The following is a 22,352-nucleotide window of genomic DNA, read 5'->3' as shown; positions in this document are numbered from 1 at the left end:
TGAGGACCCAAGGGAGGCACTACAGTCTTTAATTTAGAATTTCCCCCACCCTTTCACTCATCATGTCCATTTCCTTTTCACTGCTGTAATGCTTTCCTTTGCAGTGCCGGGCCCTGCAGCTGGAGATTTTCTGTTTGGATTTAAGCTCCAGTCCCACTCGTCCACTTCACACAAAAGTCTTGTCTGACTTGCAAAGCGATCTTAAATCCTACATTTTAATGACAACTCTGCTCCAACAGAGGATTTGGATTTTAAAAAGATTATTATCCTTATTCCTTGAAAAGGTGGGGGAAACGTCAGGAAGATTTCTAACAGGCTACAGCTCACATGACTTCACTACTCTTTATTCAACAATCCTGGTATCTGAAGTGTCACTGTGTGTTGGGCAGAAGAGCTTCAGGCTGCAGGCTGATATCTGACACTTCAATGGAGTGTGATGGAGCTGGCACAGCACCCGGATTGGACTCAGCTGCACAAGGCTGTTGTGCACCAACATACAGTAAAAAGGAAATGCAAGGGGGCGCTCGTGCAATGCAAAGTAGTGCTTTTCTTTAAAAGGGCAGAGTGCATAAATATGCAAACTAACAAAATAGCTGTCCTTAATCCGCACTGAGGCAGTAAGGATGTAACTTTCTATCTGTACTCTCTCACACACACGTTCACACACCACAAAACCATTGTTCCCTACTCAGATTTCCCATTTGGACATCCGGCCAGGGCCAATCATTAATGAGACACTAAGCGCTGAGTTTTCTACACAGCGAGAGCCAATCTGCCGACCGGCTTAGATGAACAAAGTGAAATGAGAAAGTGGACATTTATGACCTCGACAATACTAAACACCAATAGAATGAAATTAAACACAAGCATTTTTACAGATGTTTGAAAGAGTCACATAAAGATGCTCAAACCACTGTGAAATGTTTCTATTCGACTTGCAGCAAACAACAGCTTAGTAAAACGCAAACTAAATTCCTGTTGCACTGGATTTATGTGAACCGATTGTGTCATGACCACGTCCACAATCCATGACCAGTAAATATTAGCTCATGTGGCTAATGTGAGCAGATACCCATGTTACCAGCAGAGTAAAAGGTCAACTGACAGATAAGTTTAAATAAGGCAGAATGTGTGAAGGTTTGCTGTTGATAATATCAGGGTTCGTACAGCTTTTTAAGAGTAAAATTCAAGCACTTTTCCAGCACTTTCAAGATACAATGTCAACTTTTTCAAGGAAGCCGAAGCTTTAAATATATACAGTATATAAATAAATGCTTATGATTTCATACATTGCCTTACCTGTAAAATGGGAGTGTTCATAATATAATGTGTATGGACAATCACCAAATTGCAGTATGGCCCTAAGGAGACCTTTATCAGTTTAGTTCATATGCCAAAAATGACCATCTATCAGGTTAATAACAACATGACTATACTTGAGCAATATCACATGAGATGGAGCATATTGTCACTCTATATCAGTGCTGCTGCAGTGTCCTCTCTCCCAGCCAATTATTTTTGCTAGTGTCCTGCAAGTTTACATATTGTTCATAATAAATCAGAAATAAAGACAATTGGAAAATGTGATAAAACATAAAAAATCTTATTAAAATAAACTAATTCATGAATTGCAAAGTCGTAGGACAAGTTTTAAGTAAACATTGGGTGTGGACACATTAGAAGTGGAGGTATGGGGGTCCCCCCCAAAAATCTTTGAGCATTAAACACTTAATTTCCTGCATTCTGGTGAATTTTTATGAAGCAATGTGTGCCTTTTCTGCATTCATTTTAATGAAAAAAAGGAGAACATTCACGGTTCCGCTGACACAAATTTAATTGAATAGCCTACAATGCATGTGTAGTGCTTTCAAATATCTCCTGTAGCCTATTGTTAAAACATTTGGTTAAACTGTAATAAAGGTAATTATTCTATATCATGTCTACTATTGAGGGTTGAGTGGCTGGTGGTATTTTACTAGCAGCATTAGGCTTTATTCAAAGAAGAAAACAAGTAGGGAACAGTTCAACACCAATGCAAACCAACCTACTAAAATAAAAACATCTGGGGACCAACCCAGATATTTTATTTTAGTAGGCTCCCTCCTCTATGCTACCTTAATTTGTGTTATGAAAAGTGCTATAAATGTGCAATACATAGGATACAGTTAATTACACAGAAGAATAAAAGCATTTTTATTGGCGGATGAGCCATTAATAACTTTGCAGACCTAATTTTCAAACAAATGTACCAAAAACAATGTACAAAACGATCCAAAGAACTTCTGAATTTACTTGAGTGAAATTGAAGCGTTAATATGTTTGATGCATGCGCGATTGCGCGCTCACCGGCCGGCGGGGACACAATTCTTATCAGCGGAAACTTGGCACGCTATCAACACACATAGAGAAGGTGCAGGGAGGGGGCTCGCCTCACGCTTCGAATGCACAGTGCACATCAAAGTATAACGTTAATGCGCGTTCAGAAAGAGGAAGTCACGGCACTCATGTCTGTTAAGCCCGTATCTCACTGGGCTGCAACAGTTTGCGACAAGTTGGAGACTGCAGTCGCGAGGGAGTCTCTAAACTGTCTCCAAACGTTCGCGGAGGTCTCAATTTCCTCGCATGAGTGTAACATCACGTTACAATGAAGTAACCCCCAAGCTTACGTTATCTAGCTAACAACATGAATTTGGAGCAATACATTATTGAAAACTAGCTGGTCAGCTAATTGCTAACGGTGTTGAGCATCAATTTAGCATGCTATTTATTTGTATCAACAAGTCAATTACACATACAAACTCGGGATTTGGTGTAACTTGCAAAGAAGAACATGATTGAACAGTCAACCAGAGTGACATAGTCCGATACGTTTTAACGAAAAAAAATTCTCAACTGATTTACCTTTGGCAGGAACTCTAAGTGCCGATTCCCCCATTGTGTACAGCTGGAGGTACTTAAAGCAGACCGTACAGTAGCCTATGCCTGTCGGTTATTAGGGCCTCGTCATAACCAAATGGAAACGGATATCTGATATGGAAGTATCGGGAGCAATAGGTCCATGAGCAGCGACTCGTGGTTCTGGATAATTCCTGGAGCGATCGCCAGGTGTGGCGCGTGTCCCAGGAAAGAAAACACGGGGAGCAACTGCACTCGTGCATACAAGACGGCGGCGAAGAAAACATTGCGACAGATTTTTTTTTTAATTTACAGAATAAAAAAATTAAAGAATTTGATGAATTACGACACTGGTCAATAAAGAGAAAATCCAGCATTTTCCAGCACAGTGTTCAGATTTCAAGCACATTTCAAACCTTGAAAACACTCGATTGAAAATCAAGCATTTTCCAGACTTTCAAGCATCTGTACGAACCCTGTAATATGCTTTTATTACACTTCTACTTTCAGTTAACAACAGGGTACAAAAGGGCCTGGTGTGATGCAGCAGGAAAAACAGAGCTGGACACAGCCACTGAACTTTTTCCAGGGTCCATTAAAATAAACATCATTAACCATTTTTCTCAGTTCTTTAACCATATCTATTATTTGTATTTCACGGTGGGTTTATGCCTGTACTGGATGGCTGACAGTGTTAAGATGACAGAAAATGGAGAGAAAGTGAATGAGGAATGAAATTGACATTGTGTAAACGTGTTTGAGAGACTCTGTGTTACCTGAAGCAGACAGTGTGCCAGTCACTGCTGAGGGCCTGGAGGTACTGCTCATCGTAGATCCTCTGTTTGCATCCCGCACAGATGGGCAAACTTCCTCCAGCTGTAATGACAGCAACACGGCAGGTCACAGGTTATGCTGATAGCAGCCATGTCATAGATCATCATGCTTATAATTTGTCAGAGATGGGACTGATTCCATCATATATCGCTGTCAAGGAGCAATACGGCCAAAATTCACTCATCAGATATGACGTCAGAAATCCACGTAGTCTACTGATACATATTCCACACACCAATTTATTAATCCAGTTCTCTTTTCTATACATTTTAAAGGATTCAATGCTTTTGTTGTGAATGCTTTTCAAGTTGGGGTATGGGTGCTCCGTGGCGTAGTAGTAGGTAGAGTCCGTACCATATTGACTAAGGCCTCGTCGCAACCTTTATTGCATGTCATCTCCCCATTTCAACTCTGCTCTTCATGCGTAGTAACAGTTTAAATAAATTGTTTTAGAAAACATTTTAAATTTGATGCATATTCCTATATTTCTGCTCTTTTAGTAAGAAGTGCTGTGCTGTTTACTACATTCCGTGTAACGTTACACATAATACTAACAACATCAATAATAGTAAAAATTATAATTATTATCATCATATAAAAAGCTCTGGTATTGTAATCAGTATCGTTTCGGCAGATATCAAGGTGCATGTTTCGAAATCAGCAGACAAAAAGAGAATAGGTGGATCCTATTCAATCAATAACAGTTATTTGATGAGATGCTAAATTGCTGATTGTATGTTTGCATTTGATTGTTGTCTTTCTCGTACAATGCAATTGTTAATAACACTCCCTCAGGCTTCAGATATCAACACACTGATCGACTGGCAGATTTGAATGAGACTATCACTCAACAGAGGTGAAACCATTCACTATTTAATGGAAAGTGTTTATTGTTTGGAATCAAATCAAAACATTTAGTGAAATAATGGTAACATATTAACAAAAAAAAAGAGCATCAAATGGCTTTTAAGTCAATGATTCATATTCCACCTAATCATTGCAGAAAGATATAGATAAAAATAAGATGTAATACCTATATTTTTTGCCTACGACATAAGGGAACTTGCTTTTGGCAAAAATCTATAGGTTTTCAAAGGAAACTGGAAGTAGCATCTGTGATATTTCCCAAAGGTTATTTATGGGGTTTTAGTCAGAAAAATCTAAGTTTGTTCAAAGATGAATAAGCCCGTTCATGAAATACACCCTTTACTTCTCTTTAAACTTTCATAACAATTACGCCTAAAAGTGCCAACAACACAATTATAAGAATAACTGTAATAAATAGTAATAAAAACTCTTACTTCTTGTGGGAAACATAGAAACGTTTGTTTGAGTTTCTCCTTTGATGTGAACACAGATTGACTTGAACTGTTTCCATGAGTCGATCCTCCCACTCTCTAATGAGGAAAATGTTCATTATGATTAGAGTTGGAACACCTAATTCTGTAAACTCAATTCTGTATTCATCTAACAGAGAGCAGCACAGTGTGTGTGTGTGTGTGTGTGTGTGTGTGTGTGTGTGTGTGTGTGAGTGTGTGTGTGTGTGTGTGTCCTTGAAGCAGATAGCAGGCATCAGGCCACTAGAGCAGATATTATTGTTGCTGCTGCAGTACATCCGCCCGAGAACAAATCACATGCCCTTCATATCCTGAGCAGATATATCCTTTACTGTCAATTCCTCCTGTAACTCCTACAGTGTCCATGTTTTGTTTAGTTCTCTCTGGAAAGGTACTGCCTGAGATCCCAAACCTTCATTTCACTTAAAGATAACTCCAGGGACATTAAGTGCATGTTGTCACCTTTTCACATTTAGATTTTTAGACTTAAACTATTACCATAGCACTCTGAATGGGTGTGGGAACGATTTGTTCTGATACTAGGAAAATGCATTATGCATTATGATAATATCAGTGGCATCCCTGTTATTATGTAAGCTGTAATGTAACAACAATATTCAAATACAGTATACTATTTTTTACCTTCACTACATTATGTCTTCAGTGTAAGCAAAACCACGTGTAGGCCTATCTGAGTGCCATCGCTCAAAAGTCAAAACAGCTGTTAACCACATCTGGATATTGGTGCCAGTGTTTTGATGCTGTATCACAAAAGAAGGGATGGTGTGGATTGCTTTGTTTACGTCCATCAATTGATTTGAAGGTCGCTGAGTTGGCACTGGCAGTATTGGAGCTTGCCTTGTTACAGTGATGCCTGAGTGAGCAAACCCTGCTGTAGTAGCTTTATTGATTATACTGGCTGGAAGGCAGGTCAGATTTGTGCAGAAGCCTTCTTATCTCCTATCCTTTTACCTTATCTTGTGGACTCATATTCCTCAGTAAATACACACTACCTGTGCAGGAATGGGACTAGGCGCCCCTCCCTTCCTGAAATGACTTTATACAGAAACTTCCTCCTGCAGACTGAACTCACTCGCCACACAAAGGGTCTATTGTGAAGTGCAGTGTGAACCTGACTGACAGCTTCAGTGCAGCGACACATATCAGCAGTAGATAACACAAAGCGTACAGTATCTCTATGTGTACACATAACATCCTATTAATCTAACAGTCACAGTGATTACACAATGTTGTGAAACCAAAGCTGGTCCCATGGCAACTTTTCCCAAACATTATTTTAAACAAATATCTACTTTCGTAATTTCTGACCAGTTCAATCCGAAGTCCCGAAGATGTAAAGAGACATTAAATTACTATGAATAGCATGAATATATTAATCCCTTTTCTATCAACCATGAATTTTGTATGGCTGGTAGGTTGGTAACCACTGTAGGCTACACAAGTGATTCTCCATGTAATACTGCTTTAAACTAATAAGAAAGAGGTAGACCTAGATATCACCTACTGATTTTTTACCCATAGAAGTCACACAAGGACATAGAACAGGAATAACAATTCATCTTTAAAGGCCTACTTCACCGGTTTGAATATGAAAGTGTATTGAATTCTGAGATCCTATGTAGTATAAATGTGCGAAAAAAATTGAAATCGGTTCATCCTAGCCTGAGAAAAGGCAGAAAGAGTGTTTTTTTAACCCTATATTTCTCTTTCTCGTGACATCACAGAAAGAGAAATATAGGGTTAAAAAAAACGTACTTTGTAAATATTACTGTGATGTCACAGTAAAAGACATCACAGTAATATTTACAAAGTAAGTTTTTTTTTTTGCACATTTATACTACATAGGATCTCAGAATTCAATACACCTTCATATTCAAACCGGTGAAGTAGGCCTTTAAACATTAGATGTGCAGCTTCACATCAGATAAATGCCCTTAACGTGTTCATGTTCACTTAAGTTTAAGTTTATATTGTGATGGGCTGCACCTAATAATGTTGAGCAATTGTGCACGAATCCTTCCGTAGAGCCCTTATTTATTGAATTAACGTGACAACATGTTTATAAGCAGAATGCGGTATGGCTATCCTGGGAGATTGCCAGCATATGTGAACACAGTCACTGAATCCAAACATCACGGGGGCTAAATAAAAACATGGCTTCAGTTGCAGCAGGCAGCAGCAGTAGTGTGGAAATGCATTCTGACGCTCCCTGCAGATGCACCAGTGCTTCACTATTATCTGTTTATCACTGACAATAAAACGACGCCAAAGTCTTGTAGCCTATTTGCTGCCTGTTTCGGTGGAGCATCTTCCGAGTGCGGAGGCTCCGGTGTGCATGTCCCGCCCGCCGCCCCATGCCCCCCTCGGCTCCTTTCTCACCTTCCTCCTCTCCCATGCGTTCGTCCTTCCAGGTGCAGCAGAGCAGCATCAACCTCATTCACTCTCCGTAACCAGAGCTCCGGGAGAGAGCAAGCCGCCTCTGGTCGACAGAAATCCGGTGTGCGACCACCAGCAACACCGCTGTTGTGTTGTGTTGATCGCACCCTCCCTGCGGCCAACGCAGCTTCTTCCTGCTGCCCGCACGTTTCTGCGGCGTTTCATTCAAGAGAGCAGCCGACCAATGAGAACGCCGAGCCGGGGAGAGGTAGACACGGTCCGACCAACCAGCGACACTGACCGGGTAATTAATGCACTTCTTCAGTGGTGATGGAGGCGGGGTCTGAGGGCAGTGCAGAGAACACCACGGTGGATTCATAGTCATAGCTATATAATAATTTGTTGTCCCTATTTTATTTGCCCATTTTAACTAGGCTACAAAAGGCAACATTTTCCGAGGAGAAACAAAAACAACGTTTCACATGTTGACAATTTGAAGCTTTGCAACGATAGATTGCATTTGTTTTCTAAATGTGTGAGAGAGAGGGATTAAATCATTTAAACGTAAATTGATTGGTAAACTCGTAGTTGCAGTAGGCCTAGTAATTGCAGTTGTAGGACTACATGCGAAAATATGAGATGTTCTAGTGGCACACAATCCAAAAAATATGGAAGAAAGTGTAAACGGTTAACGGGAATGTTCTTGGGTTTGAAGATCCTGTCAGAAAATAACTGAAATCAACAGTGGCTTTTAAATGCAACATTTAACAACACAGAACACAGCTGTCCCAAAACGTTTAGCCTACTCTATTCCACCAATAATTGGTACCAACATACTTTCTGGTGTTAAAAATTAAAGTAAGCATAAGCCCCTTTTAAACAGAGATTGCGGCATATTGACGGAACGAAAGAGCGGCAATTTGCTGGCTCTGCTTGGTTAGGTGTTATTTACACAGAAGTGCTGGGGCTTGCACTAAGAGGGCACAGTGTGTGAGTCACGTAACTGTAGACAGAAATATAGTGTGGATATACGCTCAGACTTTGGATTATAATAGCGGCGGCGATCCGGTCGCAGCCTAGTTTAGCCTAGCCTAGCTTTCCTACTTCATTGTACACTTCCCCCGGGCAGAAATAGACTACTGCAAAATGAAGCGTGGGGGTTTGGATTGAGCAGCGGACTTTATGATCAGCTAGATTATACGCCGTTCCTTTTATTTGGTGATTTTTACTGGACATCAGGCCGCCGTGGTTAATGTTAAACACACGTCCTTCAACTGCTAACATGGTCGCATGTTTAGAACGTAGGCTATGGAACGTCAAACGCCCCCCTGTTCCGCAACAACAAGCTGGCCACATTTATACAGAGAGGCAGAACTGATTGTGTCGGCAATCTTACTACCCCCTGAGGTAGTAAAATTCCTGGAACAATCTCTCTCACTTTTCTTCCCCCGTTCCGCAACGGTTGCATTTATACAGCATGGCGGAGGGCCGAAATTCCGGCATATTCCCGGCTTTCACTGGCTGTTTAAAAGGGGCATTGATTCAGCCTATGTTAATATAGTGTTAAATCGCTCTGTATTCATACAGTGATCACTTACTATATGGTGTGCGCGTTTCATAAAGCCGATCTCTCAGTCACTCGCTCTGCGTGCAATTGGCAAACAAACTTTACGGGGTACCACTTCCAATTACCAATCAGAAGAGACAAAGCTACAACCGGCACCCGTCTCACTGCAGGTGCACGAGCAGAGCGACAGATGGGTGAATGTGTATGAGCAGGTAAAAGTCCTTCCCAATGTCTGTTTTGATGGTTTTTATCATGTTTTTTCACACTTATGGATCTGAGATGATGCTAGATAACTCGCTGCTTGAAGACCGCAGTGCATTAATGTGGTGACGTAGGGACGAGGGAGGGGACTGCTAACTGCAGTAACTGACAGGAAGTTAGCTAAACTGACCATTCCGCTTACTGAACCTTTAACTAAATAAATTATTAAAAAATTATGAATATCTCCTTTACTGTAATTTGAAATATTTGTGCCAGAGGGGTTTGTAGTTTTTATTATTAAACATTTTAAATCAGTAAACTGCAGTTCATGGTGACATTGTAGTATTTCTGAAGTGTGTTTACAGCTTACGTAAAAGACCTCAGGTCATGTAACAACATTGTGTGAGCTTGGCCTACAGGATCATGGGTCAGTTGTTTATCCTCCCAGGAGATCTTCAGGGAACGGCAACGTGAGTTCATTATTTCCAGCTGGCACAACAAGAACAGTTGATAGTCACGACTGGGGCACTGGCAGACTGTCTGCTCTCAACCTGGGGTTTGTTGTCATTGCAATGAAGAGCTCTGCCAAATCATCCACACATCTGATTTTATAAATGCTCTTATCTGATGCTTTCTGTTTTATTTTGCCCAGTGGGAGAGACGGTGAAGATTTGGCAGAGTTGAGATGCAACAAGAAGACAGGACAGGAACCTGAGATATTATCGCTATATGTGGTATGTGGGGCTTATAGCAAACCTTGATCCCTTGACACCCAAGCCCAGGTGGTTTTGATCAACTCACAGTGCGAGCTGCTGCTGCGGTGGAGGAATGCACATATACACAGAGGGGGAAAAAACAACCAAGAAGACACAATATCTTTTAAAACATTTATTTTGTTAGTTAATTAAGCAAATAAAATGCCAGGATATCCGCGAACAAGTCACATGTGTGTCGTGGAAATATAAAAAGTGCAAAACCACACTGTTTCTCCTTATAAAAACAGTTTTAAATAAAGATGAAGGGTATCCAACGGCACATAAGACCAGGTTTGACCCAGCGAGGCTCAAAGACAGTTCTTACATAGCACCGAGTGACGGAACCGAAGCCGGCTTTCATCAAATTAGTACAAAATACAGTACACAGTTACAGAAAGAGATGGAGTCGCTTGGCAACAGCGCTCATGAACCTTTGGTCAGTAAGCCTTTTAAAAAGCATCTCAAGTACATGAAGAACAATAAAGCGTGTGCCTCACATAAACGCACCCATTAGACTAAGTCTTGTAGGCTACTGTATTACAATTTTAAACATTGAATAAATGCAAAAAGCAAAGGATTGTTCTGGTTTTTATGTCCACGCATTCCTGATAAACAATAAAGCTATGAATCAAATCATGGTGCAAAAAAATTGAAAATAATCTTGAATAATCACAAGTTACATGAATGTAAATAACGTATGCAATGGGACAAAACATTCGAGTCGGACTGAAGTTACACATTATTAAACATTTATAATGTACGTGCCAGAGTAGTATCTACACTTTTTAAAGGCAACACTGGTTTTCCCATAGGTTTTTAAAGATCCTGTAGCGCTTTGATTGTTTTCAGCATAACGTTCCTCAGAGCTGAAAGTGCTCTTCATACATCACAAGTTTGGCAACATAACAAATGCTGAGAAAACTGAACTGCATAGCAACTAGAATCAGCAAAGTTGCTGAGAGCAGATGGGTTGGCCGGAGCCCCAACTCCTGCGGCTTTATACCCAGCAAGCCTAAAAATAGCGGCAGAGTCGGTGGAGCCAGGAACGATGCTGAGATTGGCAGGATTTTTATCAGGTTTTGGACGAGCCTCGACCAACCCCAAACCCTCGGCGCGGTAAGCAAGTTACGCTAAGGACAGTTCACCTTGGTTTATAGGATTAAAAACCAGTAATCATTCATTGGTCACATTGGCAGCCGATGGTTCAGACAGTCTTTCGCACAACACACACATAGACGCACATACATATACACATTATTGCATAAGAAGAACACACGGTGACACAAACACGCTCTTCGTTTTGTAAATAGGCTGGTGCAGTACGGGGAGTTAAAGCTGATTAACTTGACCATAATTAACGATTAAACAATCGATAACATACGTCACATCAGAACACGTACACAATTGGGTTGGTGGGTTTTGTATAAAAACACGTTGGAAGTCAAGTCAAAGAAAAAAACATTCTTAAAGGTTTTTGTAATGGGGTTTGTTTTTGCATATAAAATGTACATTCTAGATCATGCAGTAGCACCATGGTTTCTTGAAGTCACTCTGGATCTCAAGACATCTTCTACTTTCTCCTCCCACAGTATTTGCCCTGGCATCCTGCTGCAACTCCACCTGCAGCAAAGACCAGCAGGGATACACTATTAGTCTTTTCACAGCACACACTGGGGATAACTGTTTTGCTGTAGCAGACTTTTGTATACAGTATTTCATTTGGACAAAACTGACTGGAGTAATGTTTATGTCCCTTACCTCTGTTGACCCCCGCCCCTCCGGCACTACCCAGGAATGCCTGCAATGGACCGTACTTGGCTGCTTTGGCTGCAAAACAACAAAGAGAACAAACAATATGAGCTATTTACCTTTGACTTAAAAATGCTCTTCTGGTGTACAAATGTTTAATGACTCAATGCGATTACCACTAGCCACCCATAGAAGAATTATAAAATTCCTGCCTGTGTAAGAATCACAATCTACTTTCTTTACATTTAAAGTCACCCTCAAAGGCCCTCAGCAACTCTTAAGTATTTATTTACTTGATATAATCCCACCAGAGAGACTGTGGTTGTGTCGTGCCATCTGCACTGACAAGCACACACAGTACCAACTCACACTCCAATCTTATCCAAATGATCTGACATGTTCACAGAGAAATAGGAAAATTGGACTGTGATTCAGGCGACACAAACGACTTATCACATATCATAATGTGGTGGTTTTAAGGTGGATGGAGAGATGTTAGGAGGTGTTTGTTACCTTGTTGAGGAGTCAGTGGGGCTGGTACATATCCACCTAGGCAAAATGAAATACAATGACGCGATTAGACTAAAGATGAGGTGAAACCATTGTGGATCTGTCGCAGCGGTTTCAGTGACAGAGGTTTTCCTTTCTTTATATTGCCACACAAAAGTAAGTAGTCAAAGCTAAGAAAAATCTTTTTGTTTTGCTCAATAAGCTGCTGAAATTTGAATGAAGTGGGAGAAAGATTGCAACCAACATCAATATATTTTTAATTTGCTCCACTGTCTGTTGTATTACAATAATCTCTTTGTAATTTGGGGCTCAGGAGAAATATGCATGTTGCAATCAATCAAACACAATTAAATTCCCTTATGCAAAATCAGCCTCCCATGAGTGTTAACAATTTGAGTGTGAAAAATTAGAAATACAATTATTTTATGTTAAAATTGAAAAGCCCTCAATCGAAGTTTGTTTGAAAAAAATCAAGTGAACATATGTATTGTTTGAAATCAGAATATGATATGCATTCATGAACAAAATTAATAATTTTACCACAGAAATTCAGGACTTTCCAATTTGAATGTGATATGAACAGAATCAGGGTTATAATCTTTCACTCTATGTCAACTAGCAACATGGTGAAAAATAGATATGTTTGCAGGGGAGATAACATAGAAACAGTAAACATAGATTACATGGAAGTGTGCAGAAGCTGGAGCTGCATTGTGTTTAGTTGGAAGTGTCATAAAGGGAAGGAGAGAAGGGTTATAGAACTGGTCTCCTCTCCATTTCTTTATGCTCTCAGGTCTAAAATGGGGAAGAGAGGGGTCAGTTTCCCTTTCCTGTCATGCGTCCAGCTGCGTTACCTGGCTGCTGGCAGGTGTACAATAATCGGCCTCCTGATCCAGAAACAGCGGATGAAAAGTTTATGAATCTTTTTTGAACTTTGGAATTCTGCTCTAAGTGGAGGCAGTTTGGATGCCAGAAAACCTTAGTTTAATGATTTCCCTTCAGTAGCAAACCAAAAACAGAGATGAAAAAATATTAATGAAACGTTTATAAAAACCTTTCAGTAACTACATTGATATAAACATGGTGATGGACACTTTTGTGAGGCTGAAGAGTATAGATCATAAACTAAATCAATATTATGTTATATGTATAATGTTTAACCCCTACTGTTTAAAGCTTACACTTAACATCACTCTAACCACATCCTCCTATACTGTTTTCTCTTGCCTCCAACTCCATAAGATAAATGGCTCTATTCTAGCATTTGTTGAGTCAATTCCATTGATTTATGACATAGCCGATGGCCCTCAAAGGTCCCTACACATAACACTGTTTACCACCCAACACAATTATAATGTTTGTCATATTCAGCAGGGAAGATTTGAACAAAATCCTCGTTAGCAAGTGAAAGACACATAACATGCACATGAAGCTACTGGTACCTTGGTAGTATTGTTGGGGGTAAGCTCCTCCATACTGTGGTACCACAGGACCCACACCTGTAAAATGAATAAACTGTTACCATTGAGACTCAACAAAACCATTGACAAAAAACAACTTCAGTGTATAGTAGTGTATAGCGTTAGTGACAATATTTGTAAATCAACAACCTAGTTGTAAAACCTCTCTGTTTGGAAAAAACTACACTGGCAAATGAGGAAAGTTGTTAAACCATAGTTGGAAAAATATCTCTCTGGCCTTTGGGAGAAGGATTAGGGCCATGCGTTTTAATAATCAGCCAGTTCAATATCTGTGGGGCAGTGAGGAGCTTGCACTGCCGGCTGCTGCTGTATGATTACACTCATCCCTCATTGATGTGCAGAGGAAGGGACCGAGGAGGAGGAGAGGCAGGATCAGAAGCTACACTGCATAAAGTGTTAAGTGTGTTACGGACAGTTAAAGTGAAATGTGTGCAATACAGAAAGAGACAGAAAGTGGTAAATACTGAACAAAATTGTGTTTTTTCCTCACCTGGCTGATATCCAGCGCCACCTCCAAGATTGCCATAGCCTGTTCCAATGAAATTCAAATACACAAATCATGATAGTGTGTCTATTCTTAGGGTTTTGTGCATGCAGTACTATCAGTTTATTTGTCTCCAGTGACCTGAAGCCGAGATCAAAGTAGCAACCTCACCCAAACGTCCTCTGGCACAGTTTTGCTTTTTAGGGCAGGACTCTGCAGATTTTTTTTTGTTATCTCCTAATTACCAAACTTTGATGTTGTCCACAGTATTACTAACGGTAATCAGGAAATGTTGTGTTGTTGACTCACTCCATTTACAAACTCCTAACGGTACTGTAACCCATAGGGATTTCTGATTTCCGTTGGAGGAGCTGGATTTTGCTAAATATTTGTCCATACAACTAGCATGGCAGATTTTACAGTGCAATTGTATAACTTACTCCAATAATACATGTATTTTCCTTATGGCTCATACAGAATACAAAATGATGTTCATACTAAAAAGGATCCTTAAATATAGTGAATTTCTATAAACTTAGTCATTCTTATCCTTCAGCAGGATTCTTTTTCACAATTAAAAGGGAACTAATGCTTTCTTATTATAAAAACAATAACAGTTTATAAGGTACATTACTAAAATATTCTAGTATCATATTAACGGGTGAATTTTTAGGGATGATACCAAGTTAATCCATTTCCATGTGCTGTAACAGTAACATGCCTGTTACACTACCTGGTTTGGGTGCTTTAGCTCCTCCACCACCAACACCTCCCAGTCCACCAGCAGAGGGATACGTCAGCCCACCTGTCATACGAAACAGAAGACTGGATGAGATGTGGTGACAAAGACTCCTAAAAGGTTTACCTCTTGATGTCCGGCACAGGATTGTAAGCCGGACAAATAAAGACTGTAATAACTGTCTCCACTAAAACACCAGTTGATTTCCTTCACGGTGGTATCCGGCTGCCTTCTCATTCCTGAAGCTATTCCCCACACGGAAACTTATCAGCATGTTGTCCTATTTCCTGCACAGGAAGTGCAATGCGATGGCACCTCCTGACCAACTGTCACTTTGGGCACTGGGAAGAACCCAGCTCTTTCTTATTTTTAGTCAGGGGAACATTGTGTATAAGAGTTTGGCCTCCTCTCCTCTCATTCATACCCTGCCCATAACCATGATGATACTGCCTGTATCCGCCTGAATCATGATGACAGAGAATAGTTTTATCAAGCATTATTGTCTGGTAGGTCAATTAATCTCCTACAGTTTATACCGGGGTCCTTTTTTTCTTAGAAATAGCAATAATTGAAGAATTTAAGAGAAATAGCCAGGCAGTTAGTTATGATTTGCCTTGTTTCTACCCATCAACAGACACCTATGTCAAGTGTTCCTAGCATTGTTGGATGAAGTGATGTAAGTGTGTTCTGACCTTGATAACCTCCTGCTGCCAGTGGGATTCCTGCTCCACCTCCTGCTCCACCCACTGCTACAAAACAGGACAACACAAAATTGCGGAATTCACATGCAAAAAGTGAAATACTTTACATCCACAAAAAAAAAAAAAAAAAACACACAAGAAATCATCCATTGGATAAACTTTGGATCAAGTGGTTTGTCAACAACACATACCTGGGGGTTTCAAAGGCTTAGCTCCAGGCAGCGTTCCAGCTCCAGTTCCAGCACCAGTGCCGATACCAGCACCATAAGGGACTAAAGCATAGAATACAGAGAAGTAATGTCACTGCAATTTAAACCAAGTATGTAAATGTAAAAGAAAAAGAAAACATAGGGAACTTGCCTCCATAGGCTCCATAGGGATATCCACCTCCAGCTGGACCAACACCTGCTCCGGTACCTGTAGAGTAGGGGTAGGGTAATAATAATAATATAATTGGGCAGCGAAAGGCTGGATGCAGCTTTTTGTTATACTTTAACTGCTGCTGTTATCGATTCAAATTTGAATCATTTCTGCCTAGACAGAATGTACACAGTAAGATCAATATTGCACATTAAGAGAAAGTTTGATCTATAACATTGAGGATAATAAACAGTGTATAGATAACGTACTTTGGTTGTTTACTCTGAAATGTCTTGAAGGAGTTAAGATGCTGTGTGTGTGTGTGTGTGTGTGTGTGTGTGTGTGTGTGTGTGTGTTTGTTTAAGTACTTTAATGTTTAAGAAAGAGCTACACAATCATTTTGAAGGTAATACTGAATATTCTTGATTAAGTTCATTCATTTCATGTTGATTTGTGGTAATAGAAAGAGTAAGATCAACTGAGCAAGAACACTTTTTGCCTATAAAAGGTAAATATTAGCCATGTTTACCTGGTATAAACGGTTTAGGGGCTTTGCCACCTGTGCCAACACCAACACCTAAAAATAGCAGTGTTAAGTTAGAATGCAGCAGAGGCAGACGACCATAGCTGTTGTATTTGTCTATGTCTCCCCCATGTGGTAAGATGGGTACAGTTTACATTACAATGACATAGTTTCGATGGCTTCAGGCTAAATACAACATGGCGTCCTTAAATTAATAAAAGTATTAATAATGTCCTAGCTCCCGGTTGTTGAACTGTGGTTCCAACTTAAGGAGCAAACAGAACACATTAACCATCTATCATTCAATATTACAAAAATGTTAACAAAGAAAAACATCTGGTAAAGGTATCAATACATGAGCAAAATAAAAAGAAGCCTGCTCTTACCACCAGAAGGCACTGCAACACCTGCTCCACCTGTGGCATTAAATACACAAGAAGTGTTGTCAAATTTATAATGTCTGAATAACACATGAAATTAAATTTTGTTGAGTGTTTGTTGGTATATTTGCAATATGAGAAAATGTATCTTTATTTACCAACTCCTGTGCCGGCTGTGAATAAAAAAGTATCATCAAGTTTAGCTACAGTATATAAAGTAATGACATATTCAGTACAAGGATTGACTAAAAACAATTTCATATGTACAACTTACCACCAGGCTGAATAATTCCACCGGATTCTGTTAAAACAACCAGAGGAAAAAAGGCAGAGCAAGACAGGTCAAGACAAAACAAAACAAAACAAAACAACAGAATCTAATTAATTAACTGCAAAAATATAAACTCTGAACTCACCGCCTGTTTTCATGCATCGATCACAAAGGCACGTGGTGCAAAAAGAACGAAAACTAGATTAGTCAAATTGTCTTTTAATGTATTTCCTACACTTGGTTATTTCAATAGTAACAAAATATTTAGTTGTGTTAATAGTGAAACTATAAAATAGCTTAATTTAACATGTTGGAACGGTATAGGACAAACAAACAAACAAACAAACAAAAGACATAGCCTACTAAGGCCTTGTTCAGACTGCCAGCCCAAATCGGATTTTTTGCCTATTCAGATTGTATCCATATTGATTTTATTAAGTCAGCAAAAAGTTTTTACCAATCATACCCAAACCACAGGGCTAGGTGGTTTGAAACGTGATTCAAAACGGAATTCTACAGATGTGTCTTAATTTAAGTTAGGGTGCCCTGGTCTTTCGAATCAGATCGTATAGTAGATTGTCTATTGCATCACTCACAACGCGGCACACAATGACACAATGACCAATTTGACAGGCATCGACACGGAATATAATAAAAGCCCAGACAGATGTGGAAATATCTTGACTGTCTGGTGCGGCGGAGTAGTTCGACACCATGACTTGACAGCGCAAATGTTTGGATGGCGAGAGGATTTATCTCCATTCTTCCATTTGTCATACTGAAAAATGCATCACCAGCAAAAATAATGACGTGTAGGCCTACATCGTAACCACAGTAACCCATGCAGATATGTCGGCACAGAGCGGTGATGTATGGACCCAATTGTTTACTTGCAATTGACAGTGTGGACAGTCAAACTGTTGAAAATCAGATATGAGAAACAAATCAGATTTGCCTGCAGTCTGTATATACAGCATATCTATATATACACACAACAAATGTTTGATTTGCAATTCCCATGCAAAGATATACAAGACAGGTATTGTATGCATGAAAGTAATCCATCAAGCAAAGTGAGCTGTTAGTAAAAAAGAAGGGAACACACAAGACAAGTACTGTTGAGAGAGAAAGAGACAACAACAACTGGCATTATAATGAGGAGGTGGCAGGTTCCGGATACTAAATCAACTTCTCTTTTAACATAAAATGAAGACTGCTTACTAAGGATTGTACATACTGTATATAAGGCACAGATGTCAAATGTTAATATTCTTGTAACTGAAAGGCCATACCAAAACCATATTTCACTTCGCTAGATTATGTGTAATGCTGAAAGAAGTTACTGAATTGTTTGTTTCTATCTTACAGTCTCAAAATGAAGCTTAATACTACCTAGCAAAATAATTTATTTATATTTATATTTATATTATTTTATATTATATTTAAGAACGTTCTTTTTATAATTTTTTCCAAACAGTATTAAGAAGATGAACAACTCTCATTAAGGTTAAATAAAAGAAGCAATTACCCAAAAACACTAGTAGGTTTCAAAGTTGGTGACCCTTTTGTTTACATTTGGATAAAACATTATGCTTAATATAATCTGTAATCATTATTATGCTAAATCTTGTTGCTGTGCAACACTGATGTAGACCTGCAAACACCTGTGTTAATAAAAACAAGATTCTCGAGTGCATGATTTTGGAGAAATAATCATATTCATAATGTTTAACATCTGTAGCAAATACCTAACAACTCAACTACAATTTGATACATGTTAAATATTAAATATTTTGCTATATAGTCAAAGGTTGCATGCAAACAGCAAGTCTTACTGGGCGCTGGGACCTCTGGGGCCTTGTCAGTTGCAGAAATAGGCGTGGTCTCTGCTAAAAGACAACAAGTTCCAGTTTCATCAATTGTGTTTTAAACAGGTGCAGAGCGACAGAGTCTAGCTATGGTAAAAGCTGTGAGGTGGACCTTGATACTGCCACAGCTGGGAGGCTGTAAGCTAGAGATGGTCAATAGCTTGTAGCATTAGCAATACAAACAACATGTAAGCTTTATGGGCAGGAAATGGATGAGGAAAATGTAGATGTAATAAATGATGGCACAGTACTGGTGCAGTCACACCAAGGTGCAATTGTCAATATAAGTGGAAATGATGCTTCTCCCTCTGCCTCCTATATGGTGTACAGATATACTGCAAAAACATATGTGTATACGTGTGTGCATAGTAGATTTTTATAGGTATCAGATTCCGGGCAGTTTACTGTACCTGGTTGAGGAGTTCCAGAAAGATCTACATCCTTTGCTGTAAAAGCAATACACATATAATTTAAAATGCAAAGCTCATAAAGAAGGGTCACCTCAGAAAATAAAATTCTGTATTCCAAGCTTTACCCGGTTTTCCAGGAACACCTGTACCACCTGGTACCACCACAGCAGAACCGTCTGGAACACCACTGATGCCTGTGCCTGGAGTAGCTCCTGGCACAGCAAGTCCTGATCCACCAACCCCTCCTACGAGAGTCACACATTGAGTCAGCAAATTGAAACCCCCCTGCTATCTTCAGTAAGTTTGACTCCTACTTGAATGCTTATTATAATTTTCAAATGTATCAGACTTTTTCACAATGCTGCCACTTTTCGGGCTACTGCTCTGGAACACAACTTGTGGATAGGGCCTGGACTTCCTCCCCCCCCCCAGAGTTGCCATGAGTAAAGAGCACCTTTAACACTTGGCCTTGGCAATGACAGATAAACCTGATCTGAACTCAAATGGTGTCTTGTTATTGGACTTTTGAGCAAGTCATGGATTGTCCAAACAAACACCGTATTCCAGGATACATTGGTTTGTAAGTGTGGCTGGTACCAGAACTTCTTAGGCCAAAGGTAGATGAGTAAAAGAGGCAGAGCTGGAAGGCTTGTGTGAAGAAGTCTCTCTGGCAGTCAAAAAGCAAAGCCATGCAGTGGCAAGGTGCTAGGTTGTGTTCATTTGATTTTAAAATAATGATCCCATTGCTAAGTCTTCTGAAAAAGCATTTGCTATGGTGCTTCAGGAGGCTCTGGATAATTGTAGAACCTCAGATTCAGGAGAAGCAATGCCAATTCAATGGACCTGCTTTAAACTCCTGGAGTTGTCATTCCAGTACATCTTATTGGGTTATGCGAGGGTATAAGGCACCAGTACCTTTATAATAAGGCATTTGATCATTGCCTTACCATAGAGAGAGCTATCCCTACCTTTTTGACTGGGTGATGGGCTGTACAAGACTAGCGCCTTGATTTTCATTGACAGAATCTTGAGGATGTTTGCCCAGGTATAGGGGCCACCGGACTAGGTATTATCTTCATGTAATTGAGGTGGTTTAGGCTTCTTAACAACCATGATTTCCTGTGAAAGCTGGAATTTTTTGTGGCTCAGTGTAAAATAGTTAGGGTGAGGGTCAAAACCTGCACGTCTGTAGCCCTTGTACTTTTGTGAAATAAGAGGATTGCTCTCTTCAGGTTGAGTGGTGAAGAAGTATCTTGAGGTCTTCTTCACGAGGGAGAGTAAAGTTTAGCATGATCGACTGATGGTTGGTGCTGCAGCAGCAGCAGTAACCTTTGAAACTGTCAAGGTAATGATGCAGCTGAGCCTGAAGGCTGAGCTCTCAATCGACCCGTCAATCTACGTTCCCTCACCTATGGCCAGAAGCTTTGCATTATGACCAAATTAACCACATCATAGATTCTGAAGTTCGAAAGTATTTTCGTAGGGTGGCTAGCTCATCATTAGACAAGGTCACAAACTCAGACATCCGGACAGAGTTTTGAGTTGTACCATTGCTTCTTTGCGCAAGAGTCAGCTGAGGTGGTTCAGCGGAACAAATGCCTATTAGACACCTCCCTGTGGAGGTGTTTTGCCCCCATCCAATTAGGAGGAGACACAGGGGCAGACCCAGAATATCCTGGGGGAACTACGTATCCCATCTGGCCTGGGCATGCCCACATGAAGAACTAGAAGACATGGCTATGGGAATCACTTATGGGCTACCTTACTTTGGATGGATTGAAATTGTCTATAGTCATTGTCAAATTTTCACCGTTTTACTTAAAGTTCCTTGTAGCAACTTTAAATCTAACATTGAACAGGATCAGATAAACTGAGATAATAGATTCATAATTATATAAATCTTACACTTCCTATGATAATTTATGTATTTGAAAGAAAATGTTTCTGAAAGTGTAGTTTATGAGCTCATTTTCATTTACCGTATTTAGCAGCTTTTGCGGCAGCATTGTATTGTCCAGCTCCTGCTCCTGGTACTAGACCTGGTGTTAATCCTGCTCCTCCTGGAACTCCAAGTCCTCCAGCTCCCAGCCCTGCTCCTGCTCCTCCTGGAACTCCTAATTTAGAGAACTTACATATTTAGTTTACAGATAATTAAATATAATATTGAACAGGATCAGATAAAGTGAGACATATTAATCATTATTAAAATCTTACCCTTCCTTTGTGAATTATTTTATTCCCAATTTGTTTTTCTTCTAAATGTGTAGTCTTCTAAATGTGTGTGCTCATTTCATCTACCGTATTTTGCAGCTTTTGCGGCAGCAGAGTATTGTCCAGCTCCTGCTCCTGGTACTAGACCTGGTGTTAATCCTGCTCCTCCTGGAACTCCCCATCCTCCGGCTCCCTGCCCTGCTCCAGCCCCTGCTCCTCCTGCGACACCTGATTAAGGGAGGTAAAGCAAGTTGGATAAATTGTACAATACCGTAAAATTGAGCCCTAACAATTAAAAAAAGTTAATGTACAAAAAAGTAAGACGTAGTCATACAATAATTAATACATCTTTATAAAAAGCACGGCAAGATAAAGTTATTGAGAATAGTTCTGTAATGATTGAAAACTGAATTATGTAGATCCTATCAGAATGAGTTCATATAGCTACTATTGAATGCCTCTGCATGTGTCAAATTTGTTTTTGTGTGCTTATTTATTATACCATATTTAGCAGCTTTTGCGGCAGCAGAGTATTGTCCAGCTCCTGCTCCTGGTACTAGACCTGGTGCTAATCCTGCTCCTGCTCCTCCTGGAACTCCCCATCCTCCGGCTCCCTGCCCTGCTCCTGCTCCTCCTGGAACTCCTGATTTAGAAAAATAAAGCAGGTTGCATTACAAAT

General features: G+C 39.9%; 2 protein-coding genes across 10 annotated transcripts in view; both read right to left on the bottom strand.

The window, feature by feature from the left end:
• The window catches only part of limk1a (LIM domain kinase 1a), a 52,993-nt gene extending 45,363 nt beyond the window's left edge, over positions 1-7,630 (bottom strand). Inside the window, exons 1-3 of the mRNA XM_080025151.1 lie at positions 7,467-7,630; positions 5,031-5,126; positions 3,672-3,771 (exon numbers count right to left, since the gene is read on the bottom strand). Of these exons, the coding sequence (XP_079881277.1) occupies positions 3,672-3,771; positions 5,031-5,126; positions 7,467-7,524 (254 nt within the window). The 5' untranslated portion in view covers positions 7,525-7,630. The remainder of the gene's footprint in view (positions 1-3,671; positions 3,772-5,030; positions 5,127-7,466) is intronic.
• A 2,474-nt stretch (positions 7,631-10,104) lies between these two features.
• Positions 10,105-22,352, bottom strand: part of elna (elastin a) — a 52,494-nt gene continuing 40,246 nt past the window's right edge. For 8 of the 9 annotated variants that reach the window (XM_080054087.1, XM_080054090.1, XM_080054094.1 and 5 more), the window contains 16 exons: positions 22,176-22,316; positions 21,761-21,901; positions 21,442-21,576; positions 17,188-17,214; positions 17,072-17,086; positions 16,920-16,949; positions 16,540-16,587; positions 16,011-16,067; positions 15,842-15,922; positions 15,642-15,698; positions 14,944-15,015; positions 14,217-14,255; positions 13,688-13,744; positions 12,249-12,284; positions 11,745-11,813; positions 10,105-11,606 (listed from right to left, as the gene is read on the bottom strand). In XM_080054087.1, the coding sequence (XP_079910213.1) occupies positions 11,557-11,606; positions 11,745-11,813; positions 12,249-12,284; positions 13,688-13,744; positions 14,217-14,255; positions 14,944-15,015; positions 15,642-15,698; positions 15,842-15,922; positions 16,011-16,067; positions 16,540-16,587; positions 16,920-16,949; positions 17,072-17,086; positions 17,188-17,214; positions 21,442-21,576; positions 21,761-21,901; positions 22,176-22,316 (1,055 nt within the window). In that variant the 3' untranslated portion in view covers positions 10,105-11,556. The remainder of the gene's footprint in view (positions 11,607-11,744; positions 11,814-12,248; positions 12,285-13,687; positions 13,745-14,216; positions 14,256-14,943; positions 15,016-15,641; positions 15,699-15,841; positions 15,923-16,010; positions 16,068-16,539; positions 16,588-16,919; positions 16,950-17,071; positions 17,087-17,187; positions 17,215-21,441; positions 21,577-21,760; positions 21,902-22,175; positions 22,317-22,352) is intronic. The other variant, XM_080054093.1, reaches the window with a different exon arrangement.

Source organism: Ammodytes marinus (genome assembly GCF_949987685.1).
Source record: "Ammodytes marinus genome assembly, chromosome: 3".
Taxonomy (NCBI): domain Eukaryota; kingdom Metazoa; phylum Chordata; class Actinopteri; order Uranoscopiformes; family Ammodytidae; genus Ammodytes; species Ammodytes marinus.
The sequence above is the reverse complement of the archived record's forward strand: the minus strand, read 5'-3'. Positions and strand labels throughout refer to the sequence as shown.